At 37.7% G+C, this 24,955-nt stretch overlaps 2 protein-coding genes across 4 annotated transcripts; both read left to right on the top strand.

The window, feature by feature from the left end:
- The first annotated feature begins 85 nt into the window (after positions 1-85).
- opn9 (opsin 9) lies at positions 86-7,974 on the top strand. Of its 2 annotated transcripts, none has more exons than XM_043261743.1 (9): positions 86-1,765; positions 3,110-3,239; positions 3,608-3,758; positions 4,648-4,787; positions 5,448-5,586; positions 5,766-5,880; positions 6,248-6,328; positions 6,624-7,158; positions 7,291-7,974. In XM_043261743.1, exons 2-9 carry the CDS (start codon positions 3,113-3,115, stop codon positions 7,602-7,604), a joined length of 1,602 nt encoding a protein of 533 aa, XP_043117678.1. In that variant the 5' UTR covers positions 86-1,765; positions 3,110-3,112; the 3' UTR covers positions 7,605-7,974. The 2 variants fall into 2 exon arrangements, with proteins under 2 accessions (XP_043117678.1, XP_043117679.1); XM_043261744.1 differs by having other exon boundaries at positions 3,105-3,239.
- Positions 7,975-8,363: 389 nt separating this feature from the next.
- On the top strand, positions 8,364-24,897 carry iffo1b (intermediate filament family orphan 1b). Of its 2 annotated transcripts, none has more exons than XM_043261731.1 (9): positions 8,364-9,697; positions 13,717-13,777; positions 14,323-14,418; positions 16,397-16,537; positions 17,708-17,895; positions 17,991-18,111; positions 19,610-19,702; positions 19,953-20,083; positions 20,985-24,897. In XM_043261731.1, the coding sequence occupies exons 1-9, from the start codon at positions 8,715-8,717 to the stop codon at positions 21,067-21,069; spliced, it is 1,899 nt and encodes a 632-aa protein (XP_043117666.1). In that variant the 5' UTR covers positions 8,364-8,714; the 3' UTR covers positions 21,070-24,897. The 2 variants fall into 2 exon arrangements, with proteins under 2 accessions (XP_043117666.1, XP_043117667.1); XM_043261732.1 differs by having other exon boundaries at positions 8,365-9,697; positions 19,613-19,702.
- The last annotated feature ends 58 nt before the right edge of the window (positions 24,898-24,955 follow it).

The raw sequence follows: 24,955 nt of genomic DNA, 5'->3' as shown, positions 1-24,955 counted from the left end.
TCTAGTGGTTTTTATTTGGGATGGAGTACTTGATTAGTTTCCTTGTCAGTTAACCTTTGGTTCACTGTCAGGGCTGTTGAGGTTAATCTCTTGAATATTATGGAATAATCCATCTGAAGATGAAAACCTGATGGGTTTGACAAACTTTCATTTTGGGAGGAGCAACCCTATTAACGTCGGTACGCTTCGTGCATGTTTACTGTCAGTGGTTAAAGTCAAAGCATGTTTGAGGCTACAAATATTCAGCCTGTGATTATGTAATGTCTTTAGTTTTCTACGCTACTTTCATCAGTAATCATTGCGCAAGTTTGACTTTCTGTGCATTGTCTAAAATTGACAAATACCAAAAGGACCCAAATCTAGGAACACAAATTTCACAGACAGAGCAAGCTTTTTACTAGTTTGCTGTAAGTTAAAATTGGTTTCATGACGTGAAATTTGGTTGGAGCTGAATGAGCGAATCACGAGAATACTTTTAATATTTTAGACCTACCATAAGTAGCTGAGCAACTGCTTCTGAACAAGTACTGTTTAATCTATCATCTACCAACACTTTATTTAGATGGCCCACCAAGTAAAACTGCAGTTACGTCAACATATTTTGCTAACCCTAACCAAAAAGTATTTCTCTAAAGAAAGTTAATGACATGCAGTTGCCAAGTTACTTACAGATGATAGAATGTCTAAAGTGGACTGTCAAAATAGTGCTACCAAATATTATTTGATTACCAGAAAAGGGTGAAATATTGTAACCTCTCACTGTTTAAATACAGTGTCCCTTTGAAACTGCTCTCATGCACTCATCTAAGCACTCTGTTGCTCCCTGACTCACTCTTTTAGTTCAATACATGGTCCATTTGTGGATCGGGGGTACTTTTCCATGAATAATGCACCCTGACATAGACATGCCATTATTTCACCTGATGGGCCTTTATGAAATATGTCTATCAATGCTATTGATGTGTGAGTCAGAGGGCCAGTGGACATATTTCAGCATTAATGCACCGCATTATCAAGGCACAGATCTACCAATGATGAACGTGGTGCTTTAGGCGAAAAAAAAAAAAATTCATATATTTGACTATCATTCAAAAGTGCATACCATGACATGTTGTAAAATAATGCGATCCTAAAATGTTGTTTACAATGTCAGGTTCCAAAATATCATCTTATAACAAAATCAGTGTTGCATGGTTTAGCCTTGAAACAGGGTTGTGGGATTTGTGGCAGAGCTTGACATTGTGCATGTGTTTATGCATGCGCTTTAAAGCTGTTCAATTCTGTTGATAAGAATGAGGATTAGGAGACTTTAGTTGTTTAGTTCAGATAGCTCTTTCACATTTACTCTTCTGTATACAACGCCGACCTCCGCCCCTCTCTCTTAAACACAGGTTGTGTCACTGTGCTTTATTAACGAGCGCTGTATCTGCTAAACCCCTTGTTCATCTGACTGAAATAATATTTACGGCTTCCATTGTCTATAAAAACTTCAGCTGTCGTCTAATCGCAGAGGTGACGTGTTAGGAGCGTAAAAAAATGAGGAAGGTGGACGCGGGAGTTCAAAAGGATGGGAGGGTTATTGTGATGGTCCTCTGGCAGATTGACCACAGCAGAATTGATTCACTCCTCCCGTATAAACAGAGAGCAACAGGAACAAAAGAGGCTTAAGACTGAAAAGCAAGCATTTCACTTTGAGATTAAGAGACAGTGGCAGGCTGAAAAAGACGGAGAGAAAAACACAGAAGAGGTGGACTGACAGAGGAAGGTGTGTAAAAGCTTTCACTTTGTTCTTTGCTTAGATTTTATTGCCTCTTTGGCAGCATTTTTGCTGACACCGTTTTAAAGATGGGTTGGACTTATGCAGCTGTATTTTTCCCATATGTGACCCTGGACCACAAAACCAATCATAAGGGTAAGGGTACTACATATATGAGCTTTCCATTGGTATATGGTTTGTTAGGATAGGACAATATTTGAAAATTTAGAAATTTAGGGTGCAAAAAAAAAAAAAAAAAAAAAAAAAAAAAAAATATATATATATATATATATATATATATATATATATATATATATATATATATATATATATATATATATATATATATATATATATATTGAGCAAATCACATTTAAAGTTTTCCAAATCAAGTCCTTATAGGAATGCATGTTACTAATCATAAGTTTCCCTTTAAATGTTTACAGTAGGAGATTTACAAAATATCTTCACGGCATGGGATCTTTATTTCTTTATGCACCTGTCAAATTTTAGATTTTATGCTTTTTGGTTTTTCATAAAGTACTTTTTTCAGACTAATGGAAAGAAAATATCCAAAAGACACTGTTAAGTGTATGTTTTATAGCACTTTATCTATTTGTGTCAATAGATTTCAATTACAGTGCATGTTTTTAAAGCCGTTTTCTCAAAATGTCTTTTTTTCTCCTACACTGAACTATATATCTCCACTTCAGCAGCGCTCACACACACCAAACGTTACATATTTTATCCTGCCTATATCCTGGAGGTTTTTACAGAGGGATTTGTCTATATATAATTAGCTCGATTATACGCAACATTATATTCCCCCCAAAATTGTTGAAATGTATTGTTTAATGTCCGTTCCAAGCTTCGTTCTTTCTGAATGAGATACCCAAAAGATCCCTCTGTAAATACTTTTGACTCTAATATGGCAAAAAAGATTAAATCAGATTTTTAAAACTGACTTCATTCACTGTATGCAATGTATGCAAATAAGCGCCTATTTAATTAAATAATGCCTCCGTTTATTAACCTGTAATAAAAACAACTTGCAATTATCAGTCAGCTAGTTAAGTAAGGTGATAACTATTAGTTAATCTCTTTATGCTATTCATGTGCGGTTCATCTTGCCTTAATGACTTTTGGCAGAAAAAAAAATAAAAAATTATCATTTTGACCCACACAATGTATTTTTGGCTATTGCTACAAGTATATCCACGCTACTTAAGACTGGTTTTGTGCTTTTAGGGTCACATATAAGTTAATATCCAACATTTTATAGTTAAATGGATTTTTGTCTGGGTGTAGCAGCACCATTGTCTCAGTCTTTCTCTTTTTTCTCTGTTAGTACAGTTAATGTCTAAGAGAGTAAATGGCTCGTGGATGGGGTCTATCTCTGTCCCGTCCTCCATCCCTCATGCCTTCCGCTCTCAGCTCTCTTCGACCGCTGACCTCAGCATAGCCATCTTTCTCATCGTCACAGGTCAGTTATTGCTCTTTTATTGTCCAATGTGTAGTGGAGTTCGTTCTGGTCCAAATGAGAAAATTCTTTTGATTAAGAGATGCGTTATGTGGTTAAACTTGACATATATGTTTTTGGGGGGTTCTGACATGGGAGACCGCTCTGCTTATTCAGTCAAGAATCGATCTGCAATCAGAAAAACACTTGTCCTCTACATTCAATACACTTCTGTGCTGATTCGCGTTATAAATACAACTGCCATTACAGAGTCGCTTAAAAGCTGCAGTGCAGCAAGTGGTGGGTTCGACCAAATCAATATGTTTTAGCTCCTTGAACATTTAGCGACTTTTAATGCGCTGTGTTAGATGACGCTGCGGTCTGTATTTCAGGTGTGGTGTCTGTGGTCGGGAATGGGCTGGTGTTGTTGGTTTACGGACAGAGGAGGAAGAAGCTCAGAGCTCACGAGCTGATGACCATCAATCTGGCAGTTTGTGATTTTGGCTACAGCCTGCTGGGGGCGCCCTGTGTCATCATCTCAAGGTACCGCCGCTGCACTTTAGATAGCTTAACATGCATTTTGAAGGGTCATATTAAGTTTGCTTGGCGTGCCAGTGTACGTTACAAGTTATAAAAGCTCTCTTTAAGCTTATACTAGTCTATAACATCGCATGCATCATTATCCCTCCGTATCTTCTGGAGTATGTGAGTGTTTGTCGATAGCAGAGGATCGTGTTGGTTAAAAAAGAAGATTGTCAGTTTGAGCATAAGCTATTGATGATGATGTTACGTAATGTAGAACGTAAACACAGGGTATATTGTAGATCTGATTTGACTTTATAGAGGATTTAAAATTTAACAGGCATTTGGTCAAAATACTTTAGATGTGCTGTTGAATTAGTTTCGCTTTATTTATTTATTTATAAATATATATTTTAATTCATTTGCTTATGCTCTTAAGGACAGAAATAGATGGGGAGATTTAAAAAAAAAAGTCCTTCGAAATCTCTAGAAGCCACTGTACTTTTCATGGTATTTAGATCGCATTCTCCAGGGGCCAAAAAAGGTTTCACTTTATGCAGCTGAAAGTATTTTTTTACCCACAAACCACCAAAACATGCCCTCGGGTGGAGGATGATTTGTGAAGGAGAAGACAAGCAGTTTATAAGGGAAAACTTAAATATCCTGCCTAACGTCTTGGGTCAGAAGGTGTATAAAAAATGTCATGCCTGGCCTTTTGCTTTCTGAACTTGTATATATACAAGAAGAAATTGGTAAGGTCCTATCTCATAGAATATAAACTCAGAAAGACCTTAGATGTGCAGAATTTGAGCATGTTTAATTATGTGGATTTCGTCCAGTTATTTTTGGATTTGCTGTGCTCAGTGTTTTGCTTTTGCTTTGAACTGTTTTCTCTCTCTCTCACTCTTAGTCTGTCGCATGCATGGATTTTTGGGGACACAGGATGTATGTGGTATGGGTTTCAGGGCTTTGTTTTTGGCATCGGGTCTCTCATTACTACCTGCCTTATCTCCCTCGACCGCTGCTTCAAGATCTGTAGCTTTCGATATGGTAATTCTCACGTTTTATACACAGCATTCGTTTTATTTTATTATATTATATGCTGATGAGTCTCGCATGTAAAATACAGGCCTACGCAAATATTCATTTCTGCAGGTATTATTGATGAAACTATTCTGACTTTCCTCAAAATCTATTTTACTCTTTAACTCCTGTATCTCAAAACATAGAAATAATATAATTGCCTTAGTACATATTAGTACTCTTGAATAATTTGCATTTTAAGTGGAATCTAAATTGTGTTTTTATTAACCTAGAACTTTTTACTTTTTTAAAAAAATCACAAGATCTATTCAACAGCACTTGTTTTTTCTCAGGCAGAAAAGAGAAAAAAACATGTGATGAAAATGAGATCACTCAGGCTGGTTTGTGATTGAAGAAATTTATTGCATTTTTTACATCCTCCCTACTTGAAAGTATAGTATGTCATTGCACAAGATCAGAGATAATAGCAGTCATTTATGCATATTCAGTGCACAACATGGATTTCTAATTGTGATGAACTGCATATCTTTCTCTCAGCTAACAGAATCAAGCTGTGACAATCAATATAATAATACCCCGCTAGTGCATTTCAGTCCTATCCAGCAACTGTGGAGCCATCAAGTAAGCTTTTAGCTGTTTACTAATGTACATTTTCTTTTGTCTCAGGTCAGTGGATTGAGAGAAAACACGCCTCTCTGTCCGTGGCTCTGGTGTGGATCTATACGTTATTCTGGGCCACACTACCTGTGTTTGGCTTTGGTAGTTACAGCCCGGAACCCTACGGAACTAGCTGCACCATAAACTGGTAATGAACCATAACCATTAGTCACTAACCAATTCCCCAAAGATTAGTTGGTGTTTTCAGAGTGCATTCTCAAGGGACAAATATACAGTGTTCGTTTTGAAGCAGCTCAATGTTATTTTACCCACAAACCACTCAGAACAGAAGTTGATGTGTAAAAGCCTTATTTACTGTGGCCACAGGTGGAAAATGAAGTCTTCACTCAAGGATAGAGTCTACATTTACTTGATTCTGTCACTCTGCTTTGGAGTTCCCACCTTCACTATCATCACTTCATACCTCGCTATAATCATCAAGGTGGGAAAAATTTGTATCAATAATAATTCTGAAACATTTAAAGCCAAGACTTGATTAATCCTGAGAATGATGTTAATGATCAGTCGTTATTAGACTGTTTAAAGGGGTCATATGATGTTGCTAAAAAGAGCATTATTTTGTGTATTTGGTGTAATGCAATGTGTTTGAGCAGTTTAAAGTTCAAGAGACACATTATGTTCCACGTACACGTGTGCCTTATGAAACAGGTCGACTTGTACAAAGCTCATTGTTCTAAAAAAGTGAGGTGTGCTCTGATTGGCCAGCTATCCTCATAAATCACATCATATTTAATCCTTTAATCCTAATTTGAAGGTGATTGGAAGTGTACAGTGTTGTGTGATTTCAGGTGTATCGGTCTGGTCGCGTATTGGCTTCAATCCCTTCATCCAATGTCACTCACAACAGCAAAGATCTCCGGCTGACAAAGGTACCAGCTCTGATTGATCACCCATGATACCTTTGGAAAATCTGGGAAAAAATTGGGGAAATCTCAGGGTGTTTGCACGCTTAATCCTTTTAAGGGATCTGAGAATTGTTTTTGTGGCCAGTATGTGAACTCTCCAAATAGTTTCAGGCCCTTTTAAAATGCATCAATCAAGTAAACCAGACTTAATACACAGAAAAAAAGAGTAGAACAATCAAAATGACTTTTTTTTCATGATTCACAAGCAATTTCTTATTTCCTTCTTGTATCACACGGTTCCTGAAATGTTTCATTGCAGATAGCAGCAGTGGTGTGTTCCTCATTTCTGATAGCCTGGACTCCCTATGCGATCGTTTCTCTCTACTCCGCTTTGACTGCCAGAGAGGAGCACGCTGGAGAAGACGGAGGAAGCGCTCTCGCGGGTGGAATGCCAGCAGCAGGGGTCGGCCACGGCGGAGGGTTGTCTGATGTCTTTGGTTTTCCCTTCCTCATTAACTGGACCTCTCCAGAACACTTTGGGGATGCTTTTGGCTCCTGGAGGAATATGACTTCTGATCATTCCCATCATTCAGCAGGGCATCATGGGTCAAGTTCGACTGTGGGTTCTGAACATGGAGGGATGAATGGACATCTGTCACATCTTGTGTCCATCCTGAAGCCAGAGGTCTCGCTCATTCCAGCTATTCTGGCCAAATCCCACTGCATGATAAACCCCTTCATCTACCAGATCATGAACCGCGACTTCAGGGAGGATGTCTATGATCTCCTGTGTCTGAGAGGAAAAGATGGAGAGAGGAGGAGAACAAGGAGCACAGACGGCAGTGATTCCGATGGTCTGTCTCTATCTATCTATTTATCTATCTATCTATCTATGTCTGTCTGTCTATAGTTATATATTTTCATTCATTTTATTTCTTCCTTAACATTTCTTCACATTTCTGTGTCTGTCTTTTCCACACATGCAGGGTATCGTGGAAGCGTCACACTCTCTTATATCCAAAGCTGGAGGAGAAGAAGCACAGCTACCAGTCAGTCATCTGGGGAGCGTGTGAAGAAGGATTCCTCACGGAAGAGTAGAGGTAGTAGAGGGAGCCGAGGGAGCACAGGTCAGGGAGGGTCCTGTCAGGACAGCACAGCAGTCGGGTGGGCAACCTTGGATACTACAACCTTAGACACTCAGGCCAACTTAGAAAGAGAGAGAGGGAAGGAGGTGGAAAGAGAGGCAAACAAAGACCTTCGAGAACCCACTTCTAACAGCCAGTTGACGGGTGAGGAGTGATGCTTGCTGTCTAAAGAGACAGCTACAGCATAGTTCACAATGCAGTTAGTTAGCTCAAAATATCTGTTGGTTTAGGTAAAAACTGTTTGGTTTTTTTTCCGCTTGTGTCATCCAGTGTGATTTTGCACATATCCAGGTGCTTTGACACATGAAGCTCTAGTTAGGATTTTCATATAGGTTTTTCCTTTGTGTGTTAGTAACTGGATCCTGTATATGTATTTATTTATTAATATATATATATATAGTGTATCAAAATATTTAATGTCTTTACTTATTGTACTTATGTTTTTGCATATGTAGAGAGCACCATCCAATCCAAAACTACTTTTTCTGAATAAATGTGAAATGTAAATAAAGTTTACAACAACGAAACGACTTTGATGTTTACTTTGCAGTTTCCAAATAAATTAATAATAATAAAAAAAATCCTAAATCAGAAGCTGTAAATCCCGATGAAGTACAAGGGCTATTTGTTGCAGCCCCGTGACGTCAGCATTGCTTTGTTATCTTGATGCATGAGGTAATTTTTTTTTTTTTACCGTAAGTACCCTTCTTGGACAAACTCACAAGGGGAAAAGCGCACGGAGAGCTGTTATTCGCCGTCGAACAGTGAAGGATTATATATAAAGGTAATTCTCCGCGACGCCGCCTACAAAATATTATGTTGCACCGCTGGAATAGTGAAGTAAACAGACACCAGCTGAGAGCTACTGCTGGTATTACGGTTGGTTTTCGCACTGAAGCGCTGCAGAAAGACTCCAGAGCGCAAGTGTGTTCAGGTTTACAGCAAGGGAAGCCACAAGACATTCGTTTGGACCTATTTTAAATGCTTTTCGCTGACGTTAGTTGCTGCAATACTCTTTGCTCGTCTGAATAAGGGTTTTGCATGCTTTTATAGTTAGTCCGTATTTTGCCCTTCTATCGGTTGCTGCAGTCTCCATCATCAGCGTCTTACTCAGCATTCACGCGCGAGCTGTAATACTCTTAACTCGTTACATAAGGCTTTAACGAGTTAAATGTGGACATCGCCGTGTCTTTTAGTCGCCAAACACCACTGACCTTTGAAATCAAGCCGTTAATTATTTTGTAAGTCAGGCATAGCTGGTGTTCATGCCCGATCTGCAGCGCTTCAGTTTTCCGCACCGTAGCATGAATTCTCCTCTTCATCAGCATCAGCAGCACCAGCACCAGCAGCATCAGAATCCAGAAGGACCCGGTCATCCCGATTCTCCCTCCGGTTTGCTCCCCGAGGCTGCCGTCCTCGGAGCTCCTGACCCATCGTCGTTTTTCCTCGGAGAACAACCCGGCCCTCAAAGCGCACTTGACCTTACAGCATCCTCTTATCTGCACTTCAGTCCATCTCTCCACTGGTCCCAACCTCCTCCACCTACAGCCATGGCATTGAGGAACGACCTGGGATCCAATATAAGTGTCCTGAAGACCCTTAATCTGCGCTTTCGATGCTTTCTGGCTAAAGTGCATGAACTGGAGAGACGCAATAAGATATTGGAGTTGCAGCTTCAGCAGGCTTTAGACAGCAATAACACGGGTGGGTGCGTGGAGGACGGAAACACCAAAGAAATCGGTGTGCAGACTGGGTTTATCGCCCCTATCGCTGTCCGGCCTGGGTCGTTGTCCTTTCAAAACACTAATAACTCTGCGAAACGACCCACTACGTTGTTTATGCCTTCTCTCACGACTGTCCTCAAGCTCGAGCCCAATAAAGCTGACGACGAGAGCACAGCTGACCCAAACACTCGTAGGAACCCAACCATCTCGGTTAGCCTTTCAACACCCACCAGCGAACCCGCCTCGGCCAACACCAACAACTCCAATAATTCTCTGCATGTGAGCAGCGTTGGCACCGGGACGTCTCCCAACCCGCCTCCTCGCTTCCTGCCGGGCACTATCTGGTCCTACAATCACACCCGTAGACTGGGAAGCGGCTCAGAGACTCGGGTCACCAGCCCTGGAGTGTCGTGGGTCCACCCGGATGGCGTGGGCGTCCAGATAGACACCATCACCCCGGAGATCAGAGCACTGTACAACGTCCTGGCCAAAATCAAAAGGGAGCGGGATGAGTACAAACGAAGGTGAATATGGAGAATATAGATGCTTTTTGTTTGTTATGGAGAAAGACGTCATTGTTTTGGGCCTTTATGACAGGTCTCTGCTGCAAAAGCAAAGCGTCCTACTTTTCAGGAGTGTTTAGAGAATCCTAATGGATTTGAGACACGTTTGCTAATGGTTTGAATTACCTCCTGAGATTAAGAAACTGCTTTGTGTGTTACTTGTTAGTATATGATATAATTAGGGATGTTGAAATTCTAGTTAATACTGATAAGCTGATAATAGTTCGATGTTGTGGCTGAAAATGAATCCTTGGACAATTAAATTAGATACGAATAAATACTAAAATATAATTTAAATGCTACAGGTGAATTTAGGCATCACAACATTATCATGTATAATATGAAAAATGGATAATCATTTTCAGATTTGGTGAAGATATAATTGAATAGTTTTATTGAATTATTAGTGTTTTTGAAGATTAACGTTTTGATGATGGTAAAAGTAATGTACGCTAAGTTAAACTAAATGATCATGTGACAGCAGTTAATTACATTTTTAAATATATATATATATATATATATATATATATTTAAATGATAAACATTTATTCTGAGTTGTAACAGCATTTCACAGTATTAATGTAATGTAACGTATACTACTACTACTAATAATAATATATTACTAATTAATATAATATATTAACCAATAATTATAATAATAATATATTATTATTTTAATAATATTTATGTCTAGGTTACACATATTTGCTTTTGTCACAATGATCATGTGAACTCTTAATATATATACATGGAAGCAAGAAAATCTGACAAAATCTTTCTATCTCTCTATCTATCTCTCTATCTATCTATCTATCTATCTATCTATCTATCTATCTATCTCTATCTCTCTATCTATCTATCTATCTATCTATCTATCTTAAATGTTCTTGCTTCCATTGAAACAGGAGCTGCTCTTTGAATCATTTTTAAATTGTGCTGAAAAACACACACACAAATGTATGGAGTTCATGAAGCTTGCAAGCTGGTGTCATTAAATACCATATACTCATTTTTATTAAAATTCACTGAATTAGGATATTGTCTTGGCTATATATATATATATATATATATATATATATTTATTGTCTCTTGTTGCTGAGGGTGCCTGCCTCGCTCTGCCCTCTGATAACCTGTGCATCAGTCACGAACATCCAGACTGCAGTCGCTGCCTCACTTACTGCTTACTGTTTAAACCTAAAAAAGGCTTGACCCTGCAGATGTTCAAGCGAAGTGTTCATAAGAGCCGAATGAGTTGTGACTTGCAATGCTGGTGGGATAAAATAGAGCATAAATCATTTTCCGCCATTTGCATTAGTCGTGCGCAAAGACATGAAGTATATTCCTTATGGTTATTTGAATCAGACTGAGGTTCCTGAATGGAGTATTGCCAAATCTATTGGATAAATGCGCTCTTAGTAAAACTGTGGTAGAGTTGAGACATGAGAAGCAAAGGCAAGGAAGATCATATGTACAGTATGTAGAAGGTAAGAATCAGCTGGAGGGGAAATAACTGGGGTGTTTCTTATTAATGGTGGTATTTAGTCAGGCTCAGAGCTGTTTGTGTCCAGACCTGCAGCAGTCACATTCCACCTGCTGTCAGTCATGTGCAGCAGCTTTATTTAGGGATGAACGGACCGTCAGTTCGCAAACTCATTACTGTCTGTTGACTCATCAGGACAGGTGAAAAAAAACAGTGTTGAAAAGCAGAAAAGTCATTTGGGTCCTCTGACTTACCCCATCCTGCTTCATAACAGATGTTTATCTTGCATCTCTCCGTCAGACCTCTTCGCCGTTTGCCCTGGTTTCAGCTCTTCTCAGACTTTCTTTTCTATATTTATTTTCTGTTTTGGCTTTCTTTTTTAGTAAGCGTTCTTTCGCTGTCTCATCCTCGAAAGGGTTTTTCTGACTATCTATGATATAGCTAAAAAATATGCCTAATTTTTGCAGAGCAGATTCAGAAAATCGAGTAAACTACTATAAATGTTTCGTTCAACATAATCACGTTCTCACTAAATTTACACAATATCATTTTTTTTCAATGCTTTTAAAAATAGTCTTTCAAGATTACCAGGGATGCATTAAAAACACTGAAAATATTTTAATTGTACCACTGTGGAATAGTATTCGAATTCAATATCACTGTTGTTTACTTTAATATATTTTAAGTGTAATTTATTTTCGTGACAAAGCTTGATTTTCAGCTTCCGTTACTTAAATGTTTAGCGTCCCTGTAAAAACCAATCCACTGTAATATGATTTGTTGCGTAAAAGAAACATTTCTTATTATTAGTGTTTAAAACTGTGCTGCTTAATTCTTAATTTTCAGCATTCTATAAATATATACGTACAATAGAAAGATATAAAGTAGTAATAGGACATTCAGAAGAACAGCTTAGAATAGAAATCAAATAAAAATCATTTTTTAAGACCACAAGGCCAACTTTATGTAGACAAATCAAGCCCCTTCACTCAACATCAGTGCCTGACCTCCCTGGTGCTCTGGTCTTCTTAAACATTTTAATTTGAAAGCTGCTTACAACAGCTTCCTCTCTTCAGAGACTTACAATAGATATGTTGAAACAGAGATGCAGGGATTTACTTCTATTGAGACCGGCGAGCATCATGGACGGCAGGCAGGGATGTTGAGCGATGGGGCCTGTGTTCTGACTCATCTCAAATCAATTCATACAGCAAAACATAGTCACAAAGAGCTAAACTAACCAATGTTGGATCTAACGAGGAAAGCTTAACGTGGAAATTCAGAGACTGTTTTTGAGTGTCGGCAAACGAACTGTTGAATTGCGAATCATTTACATCATCCGATGAACGAAAAAGTGTCTTTCTTTTTAATCAGAGAAATTTCACAACATTACCGTTTGGTGTATTTTTGATCAGTCGTGGCGGCCTTGAAAAGCATAAGAGACTTCTTTGAAAAAATCATGCTGACCCAAAAATGACATGTTCTTTCAGAAACGTAATGATCAAATAAAAGGCACGTTAAGTTTTTTGAAATGATTTGTATCGTGTGTCTGATTTAGGCTGCTCCGTTACAGCCACGGCATCCAGGAGCAGTGATCTATGTTTTATCTGCATTGCAGTACATACACAAGGACTCTGAAGCTGCAGAGAAGCAAACTCTCTTTCCCTATCTCTCTCTCTCTCTCTCTCTCTTTCTCTCTCTCCCTCTCTGTCTGTCTCTCCTCTCCTCGCGTCTGTTATCTGTCACTCCTCTGTTTAATTGCACGCTTGCGACTTGAATTGGCAGTAATGCACGGCCTCAAACTAACCTTGCAGTCCAGTGAGGATTTTTAATAAATGTAGAGGCTGCTGCAATGCTCCGAATGTTAAGTAGCTTTACATAAGAACAGGGCTTGTTTGGTTCCACCTCATTGCACTATACTACTGCACTGGACAATATTACTGTTGAACAGCCACACGGTAAATTACTGTAGGGCTGACTGGGCTGACGGATCGGTTAAGAGGACTGAATGGATGCAGTCATTGCACTTAAGTTGAGCGATAGCATACTCAGAGAAATAAAAACACTTGCACATGGAGTGTTTTCTATTGCAATAGGTCCAATACTTGTTTTGCAGTTCGCAAGATCTTCCAAATAACATTCACTTGTATTGATATTGTCTTTCTATTGCTTTAAAAGAATAGGCTAGTTTGCAAAAGAGTAAAGCTATTGCCCATCATTTGCTCTTTGCTTACGTGGGACATAAAATGAGAGATTTTGAAGAATGTACTGGTTGCGGTTATAGTACTGAACCAGTTTAATTCATTTGGATCTGATTTAGATTCTTTTGAATGCACCGTGCACCAAACTTCATTTCCAGTAAATAATGATAATAATGAAATAATAATATGTGATTTCAGAAGTCTTACTGACCAATTTTTGTTAGATAATTTGTTAGCTAGTTAAAAAAAAGACATTTTAATGTTCTTGTTTGAACAATGTTCTGGTTTTCTTCTCACAGATGGGAAGAGGAATACACCATGAGAATGGACATGGAGCAGAGAATGAATGATCTTCAGGAGGTGAGGAACACTTCTTCATGTGCTCTCATTACAAGTTCCGTCTTGAGTTTTAATTTAATTCTGCTTTCATTTTTTAGAATAATTTGATAAAGACTTTAAATAATCGAAAATTGTTCATATTTGTTGGCAAATCTGTATTTTTTAGCAGGCATGATTTCAGTCTTCAGTCACTTCAGTCACATTTCAGTCACATGATCCTTCAGAAATCTGTATAATATGCTGATTTGGTCAGAGAAATCTTTCATACATGCACTTCTGATTGATTTAACTGCTGAATAAAAGTATACATTTTTTAATAAAATCTTACTGACCCCAACATTACACAAACAGTAGCATACATCTCTGAGCATATGTAAAGAGATAAAAGAAATTATTTTCTGTTTTAGTTCATATAAACAAACTGTTTTAGTAATTAATTTCAACTTGAGACTGGACTGTTTTAACTTGGGGTCAAATGTCACTGTACTTTATATGAGTAACAATTTGATGACTGTGTTTGTATAGAAATATAATTGTTTATTAATTATGGCTACGCATTTGTGTAGGACCTACAGGAGAGTGAGGTGTGTCAGGACGAGCTGGCCATTAAAGTGCAACAGCTGAAAGCTGAACTTGTGCTCTTTAAAGGACTCATGAGTAATGTGAGTATGAGAAGCAGAACACACTCTCAGTACATTCAAACACAGCCAGAGCTACAGCATACAGGACAGGAAATCAACTTCATGTCATGAGTCTCTTAAATTGTATTGAATGTGCACATGTAGTCTATATTTATCTAATATACATCATATCAAATCTATACTTGCAGATAATATAATATTAATGAAATAAAATGCCCCTTAAAAGTGCACTTCTTCAGTAATGCCAAATAAAAAGATTTCTTGATGATTACGTTTTAATAATATTTTGTCATGCAATAAACAATGTCAAGAGAAAACAAAAGAAGACATCTTAAAAAATGTTGGTAACCAAAATATATATAAAATAAAAAAATTCATTCTTTGTAAGTTCATGTCCCAGTCACATTTTCTTGGTTAAATAAACCTTTCTTACGCTCTAAATAGTCAAATAGTTCAGTTGTGCATTATATACTGTATATTATAATATATAATTATTTTTATTAAAGCCAAGTATGACTTTTAACTAATTTTGAATCATTCGGTCAATCAAAACTCGGTCACAGACACTGACTAATTTTTCTGAGTTACCGAAACTACGTTGTGATTAGCCAGTCAGGTTTAAAGAAGCAGTTTTTAGTTTTTGTGAAGTTTAGGCTTACAGTCAGTGTTTAGTGCTTGAACATATCATTCATCTGCCATTAAATCTGATTTTAGGGATTACTCATGGGTAAGGTTAGGTTAAGGTCACTTGACGGGCCCCAGTGCAGGCTTTTGAAGACGGGCCCCCTGGGTTGTGAAGCGCATACAGACACACAGAGCTCGTGTTAAGAGAGAAAACCAAAATAAGCTAATTTGTGCCTAACCTACTGAATTTCGCGCACACTCTCTTATTCGCGGAAAATGCACTCCTCTCCAAGAGCATGAACATCTCGAGGCGTGCGCTGTTTACCTAAAAGAAAGAAACATTTCCATTCTACAATACATTTGTTGGCCTTAAATAACAGACGATCTATCCCTGGAATGTGTTATGGCGCACATTCAGTACTATAAAATTGACTATATTTTAAACACAACAGAAATAATTCTAAAATGACATAAAGATGTACTTAAGTACCACTCAAAAAGCTAATTGCCTTTAATATAAATGAACTCTATATTAAATGTTCATGCGTACTGAAACATTACATTCAGTTCACACTTAAGAAGCATTTGTTTAAAGTGTATTGTTTCTGCAATAAGTACTTTTTTTTTTTTTTTTTTTTTTTTTTTAAATGCATGCAAGTGCGCTTGTTTTTAATAAGGACTTTTCCATGCAATGTATATAATCACTACAAACCTACAAGGAGTATCATAGGAATTCATGATGGTTTTTCATGGCAGTCGTTTGATTTCATTGCATCGCTCGTGTAGAGTTTATACCAACAAATCACACGCACTCAGCGGTTTTGTTTCAGACCAGCTCTTCATAGACTCACAATGTGCGCCTTCGTAGCAGCTACGCTCAAAGCACTGACATTTTTCGAGAGCAGACACAGTCATCGCATTTTCTGGAGAAACGGATGCTCTCTGCGCCTTCGTTCACATAAATGCTCACACGAACGCGTGTGCCAAGTGCATGCACGCGTAGAATTTCCCACCTCTAGACTTTCCGTTTCATGGAATTTATTATCTGAAAATGAGACATTACCCTCCTTTGTATCAAATACTTTTTCCCAGAAATGATTGATCACAGAGTTCAAAGAGTTAAAAATAGCCTGCTTTGTGAATGAGTTTAATACACACATGCTGTTCGCCGCAAATCCAAGGAACGGTTCAGACATCACAGTTTGCCTCATTGTTTGCCACAATAGACGTGCCACTGCGGTTTCAGTTTCGTATCGTCTGCATCTCCAGGGCCTTGAATGCTAAACAGAATACTCAGAAATTAGTTATTAGTTGTCTAATTACTCTTGCTTCAAATGACACGCATCAACCCACACAAATGCGCTCTCGCGTACAGAACCTGTCGGAGCTGGACAGTAAGATCCAGGAGAAGGCCATGAAAGTGGACATGGACATCTGCAGACGCATTGACATCACCGCTCGCCTGTGCGATGTCGCCCAACAAAGAAACTGTGAAGATCCGATCAAGATCTTTAAGGTACTCGGAAAGGAACTCGCACTTCTGCATTTCCTGGCTTTTCTGTGTATTACGATTAAATCTCTGTATATATTTATCTGAACACTGACATTTTTAATAAAGAAACACCTTTATTATTGGTTCCAATCCTCCATATAAATCAAATGGATTTAAATCTCATTGTATATATAATGGCATATCACCTGGATATTACATTATAAATACATAGTTTGTAACAAAATAAATACGTTTGTTTAAATGACGACATTTAAACAAGCATTTAAATGTTTTTCTCTTAAGATTCTACAACCTTTGACATTTTATTTTCAAAACCAAAATAAAAACAAAATTACATTATTATAATATTTGTTAATCAATTTGGGACAGTTTATATAGTAACAAGACAAGAATAACCTTAATATATTACCTTTTGTAATACTGATCTCAAACTATACAAAACAAAAAAAACAAAATGCAACATTATATACTGCTTTTTTTCTTTTTATATTCCTGATTTATATTTTTCAATCTTTAATTGATGTATTCTGAACTGTATAACATTGTACATTATATTTTAATATTCCCCTTCTGAATTTGAAAAAGACAAAACCAAAAAAAATTCAATATTTCTTGAAATAAGTACATTTTTTAACAATTCTTCTTATTTTCATCGATATATTTATACCGCATGAAGTGTAATATATTAGTATGTCGCGAAAGTGTGTTTATTATCGCCCAACTCTAATCCGCTAAACAACATGAAAAATATTAAGACATTATCAATCTCTTTGAAACAATGCATGCTGTGTAAAGTGCAGTAAACATAAATTGATGTGCCTTGTGTTCAGCACAAATCAAGCTAAATTTTAAGATGCTTCTCGAGTAAATGTATAGTTTTCTGTTTCAATCTTACTGGAAAACGACCCAAATTGATCTGCAGTGAACGTCGTCTATGGTGTAATCTTGCACCCTTGTAATTCACACGACAGCCCAGCCCCGTCTCTATGTCACTGACTCAGCTGCTGCGAGTTTTCGCTGACGCTTGCTATAACGTCTGAGGCACAGAGAACCGAGGTCTGTTGCATTATGGGTAGAAGAGGGGAGCGGCCCGACCTATAAATCATCTGTATGTTTGTTTCAGAACTACGTCGGATCAAAAATGTCTCTCTTTCTCTTCCCTCATCGTCTCAGGTTCCCAGCCCTCAGAACGCCATCACCTCTCGTGCCCGTAAACAAGCCTCACAACCTGCGAATGGCAGCGAGACAGACGAGCCGGTCAGCACGTCTGAGAGTGATGGAGGTGGCGCTCGAGAGGATGAAGTGTGCACCCCTTCAACCCTTCAGATCAATGAAGAGATGCAGAGAATGTTGACCCAACTGTGAGCCATTGAAAATGCCTCGCAATGTTTCCTCAGAGCTTTTCCACCTGTTCTGTTTATAATTAATGCAATGACTTAACCGTGTCTTTTTCCAGGCGGGAATGCGAGTTTGAGGATGACTGCGACTCTCTGGCTTGGGAAGAGACGGAGGAAACGCTCCTACTGTGGGAGGATTTCCCAGGATGCACTTTAACAGCAGACGCTAGTCAGGGGGAGGTTAGTGCACTGCATTCTGATTTCTTTCTGGTTCGTGTGGTTAATATTTGTGGTTGAAATACTGTTCTTGTTATTTCTGATTACTTCCTGTTTTAATAAATGTTTATGCACGTTCAAGTGCTTGTATCATGGAGCTTATTTTTCAGACTTTTAGCTGAACTTTCTAATTAAATTATCATTTTCAAGTACTGAAATGAAACGGGTTGTTTTTGCTACAGTAACTTTAACACTTTTATGCAAATGACCTCCATCATGATTAGCTAACCCTTGGAAGAGGCGTAATTTACAGACGGGATGCTTAATTATAACTTTAATTTAATATCAGTCTAATACATGTACATTTAGTAATTCACATCTTGTTTTTCATTATGGGTGACATAAAAAATCTCAAATGTTTATAAATTGAGAAGCAAAATTAAGCCTTTATGTGGTTTGTAAAAACATTTGAAAAATAAAATAAAAAATAAACGTAAAAAAATAAGCTCAGTAATTCAGCTTTTTATTAGTACTGTCAAACAATTATTTGTGATTAATCACATACAACAAAATATACGTATGCGCTGTAATAAATAATACATTTATTTAAATATATTTATTATGTATAAACATACATACAGCTTTGAAAATATGTATTATATATATATTCTCATTATATATAAATTAGATTACATATTAATATTACACACAAAATATAAACATTACATATTTTTCTTAAATATATACATATGTTTGTATTTATATATACATAATAAATATACACATAAACACACATATGTGAACAAAAGCTTTTATTATGAATGTAATTTATCACGATTAATCATTTAACAGCACTAGTATTTATGGTACTTGTTAAGCATAAAGGTAAAGTTTTGTTGTGTTTATATAAAAACAAAACTAATTTTTAACTAACTATTTTCAAATTGTTTGTTTAATATAAAAACAAGTTATGTAGTGTGTAGTTTTAAAAGTAACACTCGCTCTCCCCCCCACTCCTCCTGTCTGTCTCCCTTTCTTTTTCATCAATTTTCTAATGTTTGTGGTGAACTGCTGAGTATTGCTCCAGCTTTCAGGGTCGGCAGCTCTAACAGAAGCCAGGCAGTGGCATCTTCAGAACATTTTGAAACTGATTCACATGTTCGCTCAGAGAGTCCAAAAGAGAATAGGATTCTGGTCATTCAGTCATGGGGTTCACTCATAGGACACAAACACACACACACACACAGCTCATATTTAGGTCAGGGTACTCAGTCCAGTTCGCTGGGGGGCGGTTCAATACTAAACATTACTGACATTAGTTAATGCGATGTTGGCTGGAAGTGTGTTGCGTTTCATGGAAAGCTCAAAGGATTCGAAGTGTTTAGAGTTTTCCATCAGCGGGGTCATTAATCTAGTATTTTATTTTCCCTCTGGTAAAATCTGATCTGCTGGTGAGTGCTTATGCTTCAGCATGAGATAATGTTGTCCGTGGCCTTTCTATCCCTCTTTCTATCCATCTAAGCAGGAGGAGTGCTTAGAAAAGGTGATTAAGGACACCGAATGTCTTTTTAAGTCCAGGGAGAAGGAATATCAGGAGACCATAGACCAGATAGAGGTGAGACGTTTACATTAACCAGCATGTTCATTTAACTTCATGCTGTATTGATTCTGACTGTACATTATGTTAAGCAAGATAATGTGCAATCAGCTGATCATTATCAGAAAATAATCTTGTGAGCGATATCACGGTACTTTATCTCCTTCATACAGTCATAAATCACATTTGTTATATGTACATGTTGTTGTTTAATGCAAAGCGAATATACGTATATCAGCCCAGTCTTATGTAGTATGTTTCTTTGCAGTTGGAACTGGCCACGGCAAAGTCGGACATGAACCGTCATCTTCATGAGTACATGGAGATGTGCAGCATGAAGAGAGGACTGGATGTGCAGATGGAAACCTGCAGGAGACTCATCACTCAGAGCGGAAACAAGTATGCAAACGCCCACAAACATATATTGGCTTTTGACACTTAAAACATTCACTATGGATTAAATTTTTATTTGCATATTCATGAAGTCAACAGCACTGACTGGACAGGTACAGCATGCAAGGAGAACAGCCTGTATTATCCAATGCTGTTTCATCCGAGCCACGTTCCTGTCTTAAAGGGATAGTTCACCTGACGTTCTTTCCAACTCAAAAGAAGATATTGTGAGAAATGTCAGTGTGGATTTTACTCGGTGGTCACCAAAACTGTTTGCTTGGCTTAGCAACATTCTTGTTTTCACAGAAGAAATAAATAAATAGAGACAGAAAATGTATTTTCGGGTGACTGTGCCTTTGCATTAGACATCACTGTTTTTTCATTATATTCATCACAGCTATAACGATAATGCTACCAAAGAACGATATCATTGGAATGCCTTTCATTTTTTTACTAGCTGATAAAAAAATAAAATCATTGGCATAACAGTTTGAAATGCTCTCCACTAGACTTCTCTAGTGAACTGATGAGCTGTAGACACTGGAGAATTACCTGCACCCATAATGCTAATATAGTTATCATTGTAGTTGTTTTTATAGTTAACTGTTCTTTGTTCGAAGAGGCCTGATTGTCTGTTGCTAAATAACTAGAATTGTTTGATGGCATGGCATTTTTTCACACTTCATGCACCTTCTATTTGTTCTTCAGAATCTGAAAAGTTTCATAACCAAGGGATTTTTTGTTTATTTTAAATTTTTTGGTGAAAAGTGTGAAATGCTGCTTTACCCACGGTTAAAAGTGGCCTAACATTTAAAAAGACAATAACTGTATTTCCCACAGCATAGGAAATATATGCATGATGTTGTTGATTTTTTTTTTTCTCTTTGTCTCTTTTCCCACCGTGAAGTAAATCCACTTCTTCTATACCTGGAGGTGGTGCAGATGGAAGCGGAGAAACAGAGAGGGATAAAACCGAGGACGGAGGAAGATAATGATGCCTTCAGATCTAAAGAAGAAGAAGAAGAAGAAAAAGCGCCCCCTCATCTCTTCACAGCACACTTCATGAGCCCTTCTCATGCTTTTGCAGTCTATCCAGTCACTGCCTCTAGTGGTGTTAAATGAAATTACATGTACTGTGACATTTTTCCCCTGTGGTTGTGCAGAGCGGCTTTACTGTTTTGACACCTACATGATCTTAAAAGTTGAGAGTCCTGACAACATTGTTTGCTTTTACCCGCTTTGATTGAGTCCATTCACTGACACATCATGTTTTCCGATCTGATGCCTAAAAGTCTGAGTCATCATATCATATCATATCATTTCAGCACTGAATACAATCACTTTTGTTTTCGTACGTCTGGTACAGAATCACTGACAGTGTTTTCGCAAAGTTTCCATTTCCTAGAGACTCCGAGGGGACATTTGCTCTCTTGTCGTCGCCGTAACGTGCCGCTGTAAGCCAGGATCAGTAGGTGTGTTGTGCTGAGCTGTTGTAAATACTGGGCTGTTAATGCTAATGAAGGGTGGAGGTAACTGTAGCTTGCACGTCCCCTATCTGCGTGCTCAGATTCTCACGAAATATATGACATTTTACGCTAACGGTATTGTGCTGATGCCAGGCTGCTTCGGAGTCTCGGTTGTGTGCGCTCTCCGAATAATGAACGCTTTGACTTCCTCTCTTTGCGGGTGGAAAAGATGAGTGATGGGCGAGGTCAGATGAGCGAGATTTGAGGATGTTATGTGCTCGGAGTAATGTCAGAGCGTTACGCATGTCAACTTCTGTTATTTCCTTTTTACTTTTCCCCTCATTTTTCGACTTTGAGAACAGCGATTTTGAGTCTTTTGTTTTCTCGTTTCGGAAAACTGAATGTCATGAGAAGCTGTATATGTAACACTGCTGTAGATAGTAAGACCTGCTTCAGTCCACAGAATACGTAGAATTTCAGAGGTCTTTCTATTTTGGATAGTAAAATCCTTCCAGCGCACTTCACCTTTTGGCATTTTTCTGTTTCGTAGACCTTGCCGGTGCCTCTAAAGTCTGATGCAAAGATCTGTTTGTTTGTCTGAACGGTTGTTTTCATTGCGATTGGTCTTGGAGTCCAGTCCTTTAGAGCAAATTGTTTTCATGGCAGTGGTCCGCTTGATCTTTGGGAGTTTTTTAAGAGTATCTTACATTGTTATAATACATAGGTCTACCAGTGGATCTTTAGAAAGTGAGATCCTGGGCACCAATGAACGATCTTACAAAATGTTCATGAAATGTTTGACAGACTTAGGATCTCGCAAACATCTGGATCTTATGGAATTCTGCCTCAAGAGTTTAAAAAAGATGATTGTGTCTTTGCGAGTTTCTTGTAATCTCGAGTTAGTATTTTTTGAAGGTACGACTTTATTTCACGTAGTTGCAAGGTTATATCTTTCAATTGTGAGTTTGTTTTACGTGATTACAGCGTGATGTCCTGCAGTTGTGACTTTGTTTCACATAACTGCAACCATATACAGCTTTATATCTCGAAGTTGCTACTTTCTTTGTGTTTTTTTTCTCACAACTATGGCTTCATATCTCATTAAGACTTTGACATAACTCACAGTGACTTTGTTTCTTGTAATTGTGACTTTGTGTCTCACAATTACGACTTTTAATTTCTAATAATTTTCTTTAAATCTCATAATTTAACAGTTTCTTGTGATTTTGATTTACTATTTCTGAAATATTTGCAATTTCATATATCATAATGGCAACTTAGTTAATCGCAGTTGCGTTTATTGCTATATATTTAATCATTTTTTTGTAACGTTGTTGTTATATCTCATTATATTTCAAGTATTGAAGGCTTGAAATCTTACAACTGCAACTTGTTTCTCACGACTGTGAAGTTCTTTATTTTTTTACTCTGAGGTGGAAAGGTGAAAATATATTCGGAGACTGATCTTCATACGCATCCTGTAAATTTTCGATTTGTTGAGCTATTGATTGTGAGATCTTGATGGGTTTGATCTGTTGGATTAGATCTAAAAAATCCCATAAAATAGTCTCACAGGAGAATGGTCTTTCAATCATTTTCTTGTTTAATATATCGTTCAAATGAATGTAATCTGATTCCAGTCTAAAGTTCTCGAGAACCTCACGTGATTTGTAATAATCAGCTCTTTATTTTTGGTAGAGAACTCTCTAATTCTGATCAAACGCCCACGGGGACTAATACAATAGTTCCAGAAGAAACTGACAAACCGACTTCTGGCTGGCTTTGTTGGTCATTCGCATCTGTAGTCAAATAGATAGTCTGCGTGTAAACCACAGCTTGAATTCTGTAATAGAGACTAAAAAAAGAGTCTTGAGTGCCAAATGTGAAATAAAACAGTCAGGAAAGATACTTCACACAGTGAAAATGAAAACCTCATGCTTTTGAAAACATGGTGCTGTACACCCAGCATGTACATTTCCGCTGTAGAAAAACAAAGAGTGAAAGCTTTAATAAACATAGTACAGTACATATCACTTTCTATGATGAGCCAGAACAGAATTTAATCTTTTAAAGCGTATGTTACGTACCATCCTCAGGTTGTTTTTCTTTCTGTTTCTTTCTGCATACTGACTGGTGAACAACGCTGTGTGTCTGCCTTAGGTTTTTCCCTTTGACCACTGCGAAGTTCTGCAGGGCTTGTGCAGATTTTATTTCAGTCAGTTATTTCATTTAAAAACAATGTTTTAAGGGTACCAATTAAAACGGCGTGTTAAGATCTTTATTTGACTGGAAAAAAACACACACAAAAAAAAAAAAAACATGGAAAAATAATAGGATGAACCTGATGATTTATTTAAATGGTACGATTTGATTTTGAGGAAAAGGCTTTGTTTATCTGTGAATTAAATATTGCATTTCTGCTGCCAGTAAGAAGCACTGTAAACCGCTGAGCCATTGTTCATTCACAGATTTTTTTTATTATTATTATTTTTTTTTTAATGATTTGCAGCACTGAGCTGAACTACGTGTGTAAGATATGTATGCATGTGAATATGTACGGAGTGAGCACTCCAGGTTTCTGCAATGAGTAACTGGTTATTTTCTACAGCAATTTACTTGTTGTTTGTTGCTATATGACCTTTACAAGAATTCTCCAAACTCTTCAATAACCACAAATCCGGTCATCTATGAGACGACAATAATAGACAAAATCTTTCTTAAAAGGGCTTTTGGATATTTCAAATTTGCAGCGCCTACAAACAACGAGTAAATTCCAAACAGTATCTTCACCAAAATAACGGAATTTGAAAACAAGTGCTTAGAAGGAATGCTTTTAGCAATAACTGTATGAATGCAATGATGCCGTAACCTAGAAGAGGCGAAGGAAGAGTTGCGTCCGCTCAAACGCTGGCTATGCAAGCAAGTCCTGAACCTTAACAAAAGAGTTGCAATGATTGAAACGATCACTTGGGAGTCATTCCTAGCATCTCCGTGTCATTCTGTAACATCTCACAGGGAATGATTCTTGTTCCTTCTGTGGAATCGTAGGGACGTTTCTATTTTAGGGACCTCCAAGGGTTCTCTTTACAATTGCGCATGTGCCGCTGTGGTTGCGGGTATCAGATGAGCAGGACCCACCTGAGCATCCAAAAAAAGGCCCCCGACCGCAGCAGCGGCGCATGTGCAGTTGGGTTTAAAGAGTAACAGGACTACAAGTATATATAAATATGTATGTATGTAACCCAAAGCAGAACAAGAACCGCTCGCTTCACTGCAAGTGTACAGAAAGACTGGAGCTTTAAAAAGATTTCAGAATAAAGGTTACTGCTGAACGCACACTCTGCGAGGAGTGGAGTTTTTGTGTCATAGTGTGTGTATTTTTTCTTTCTTTCTATAGGTCATTTTTTCCTTT

The sequence above is a fragment of the Puntigrus tetrazona genome, chromosome 16 (assembly GCF_018831695.1).
Source record: "Puntigrus tetrazona isolate hp1 chromosome 16, ASM1883169v1, whole genome shotgun sequence".
Classification (NCBI taxonomy): domain Eukaryota; kingdom Metazoa; phylum Chordata; class Actinopteri; order Cypriniformes; family Cyprinidae; genus Puntigrus; species Puntigrus tetrazona.
Note: the sequence above shows the minus strand (reverse complement) of the source record. Positions and strands in the feature narration are given on the sequence as shown.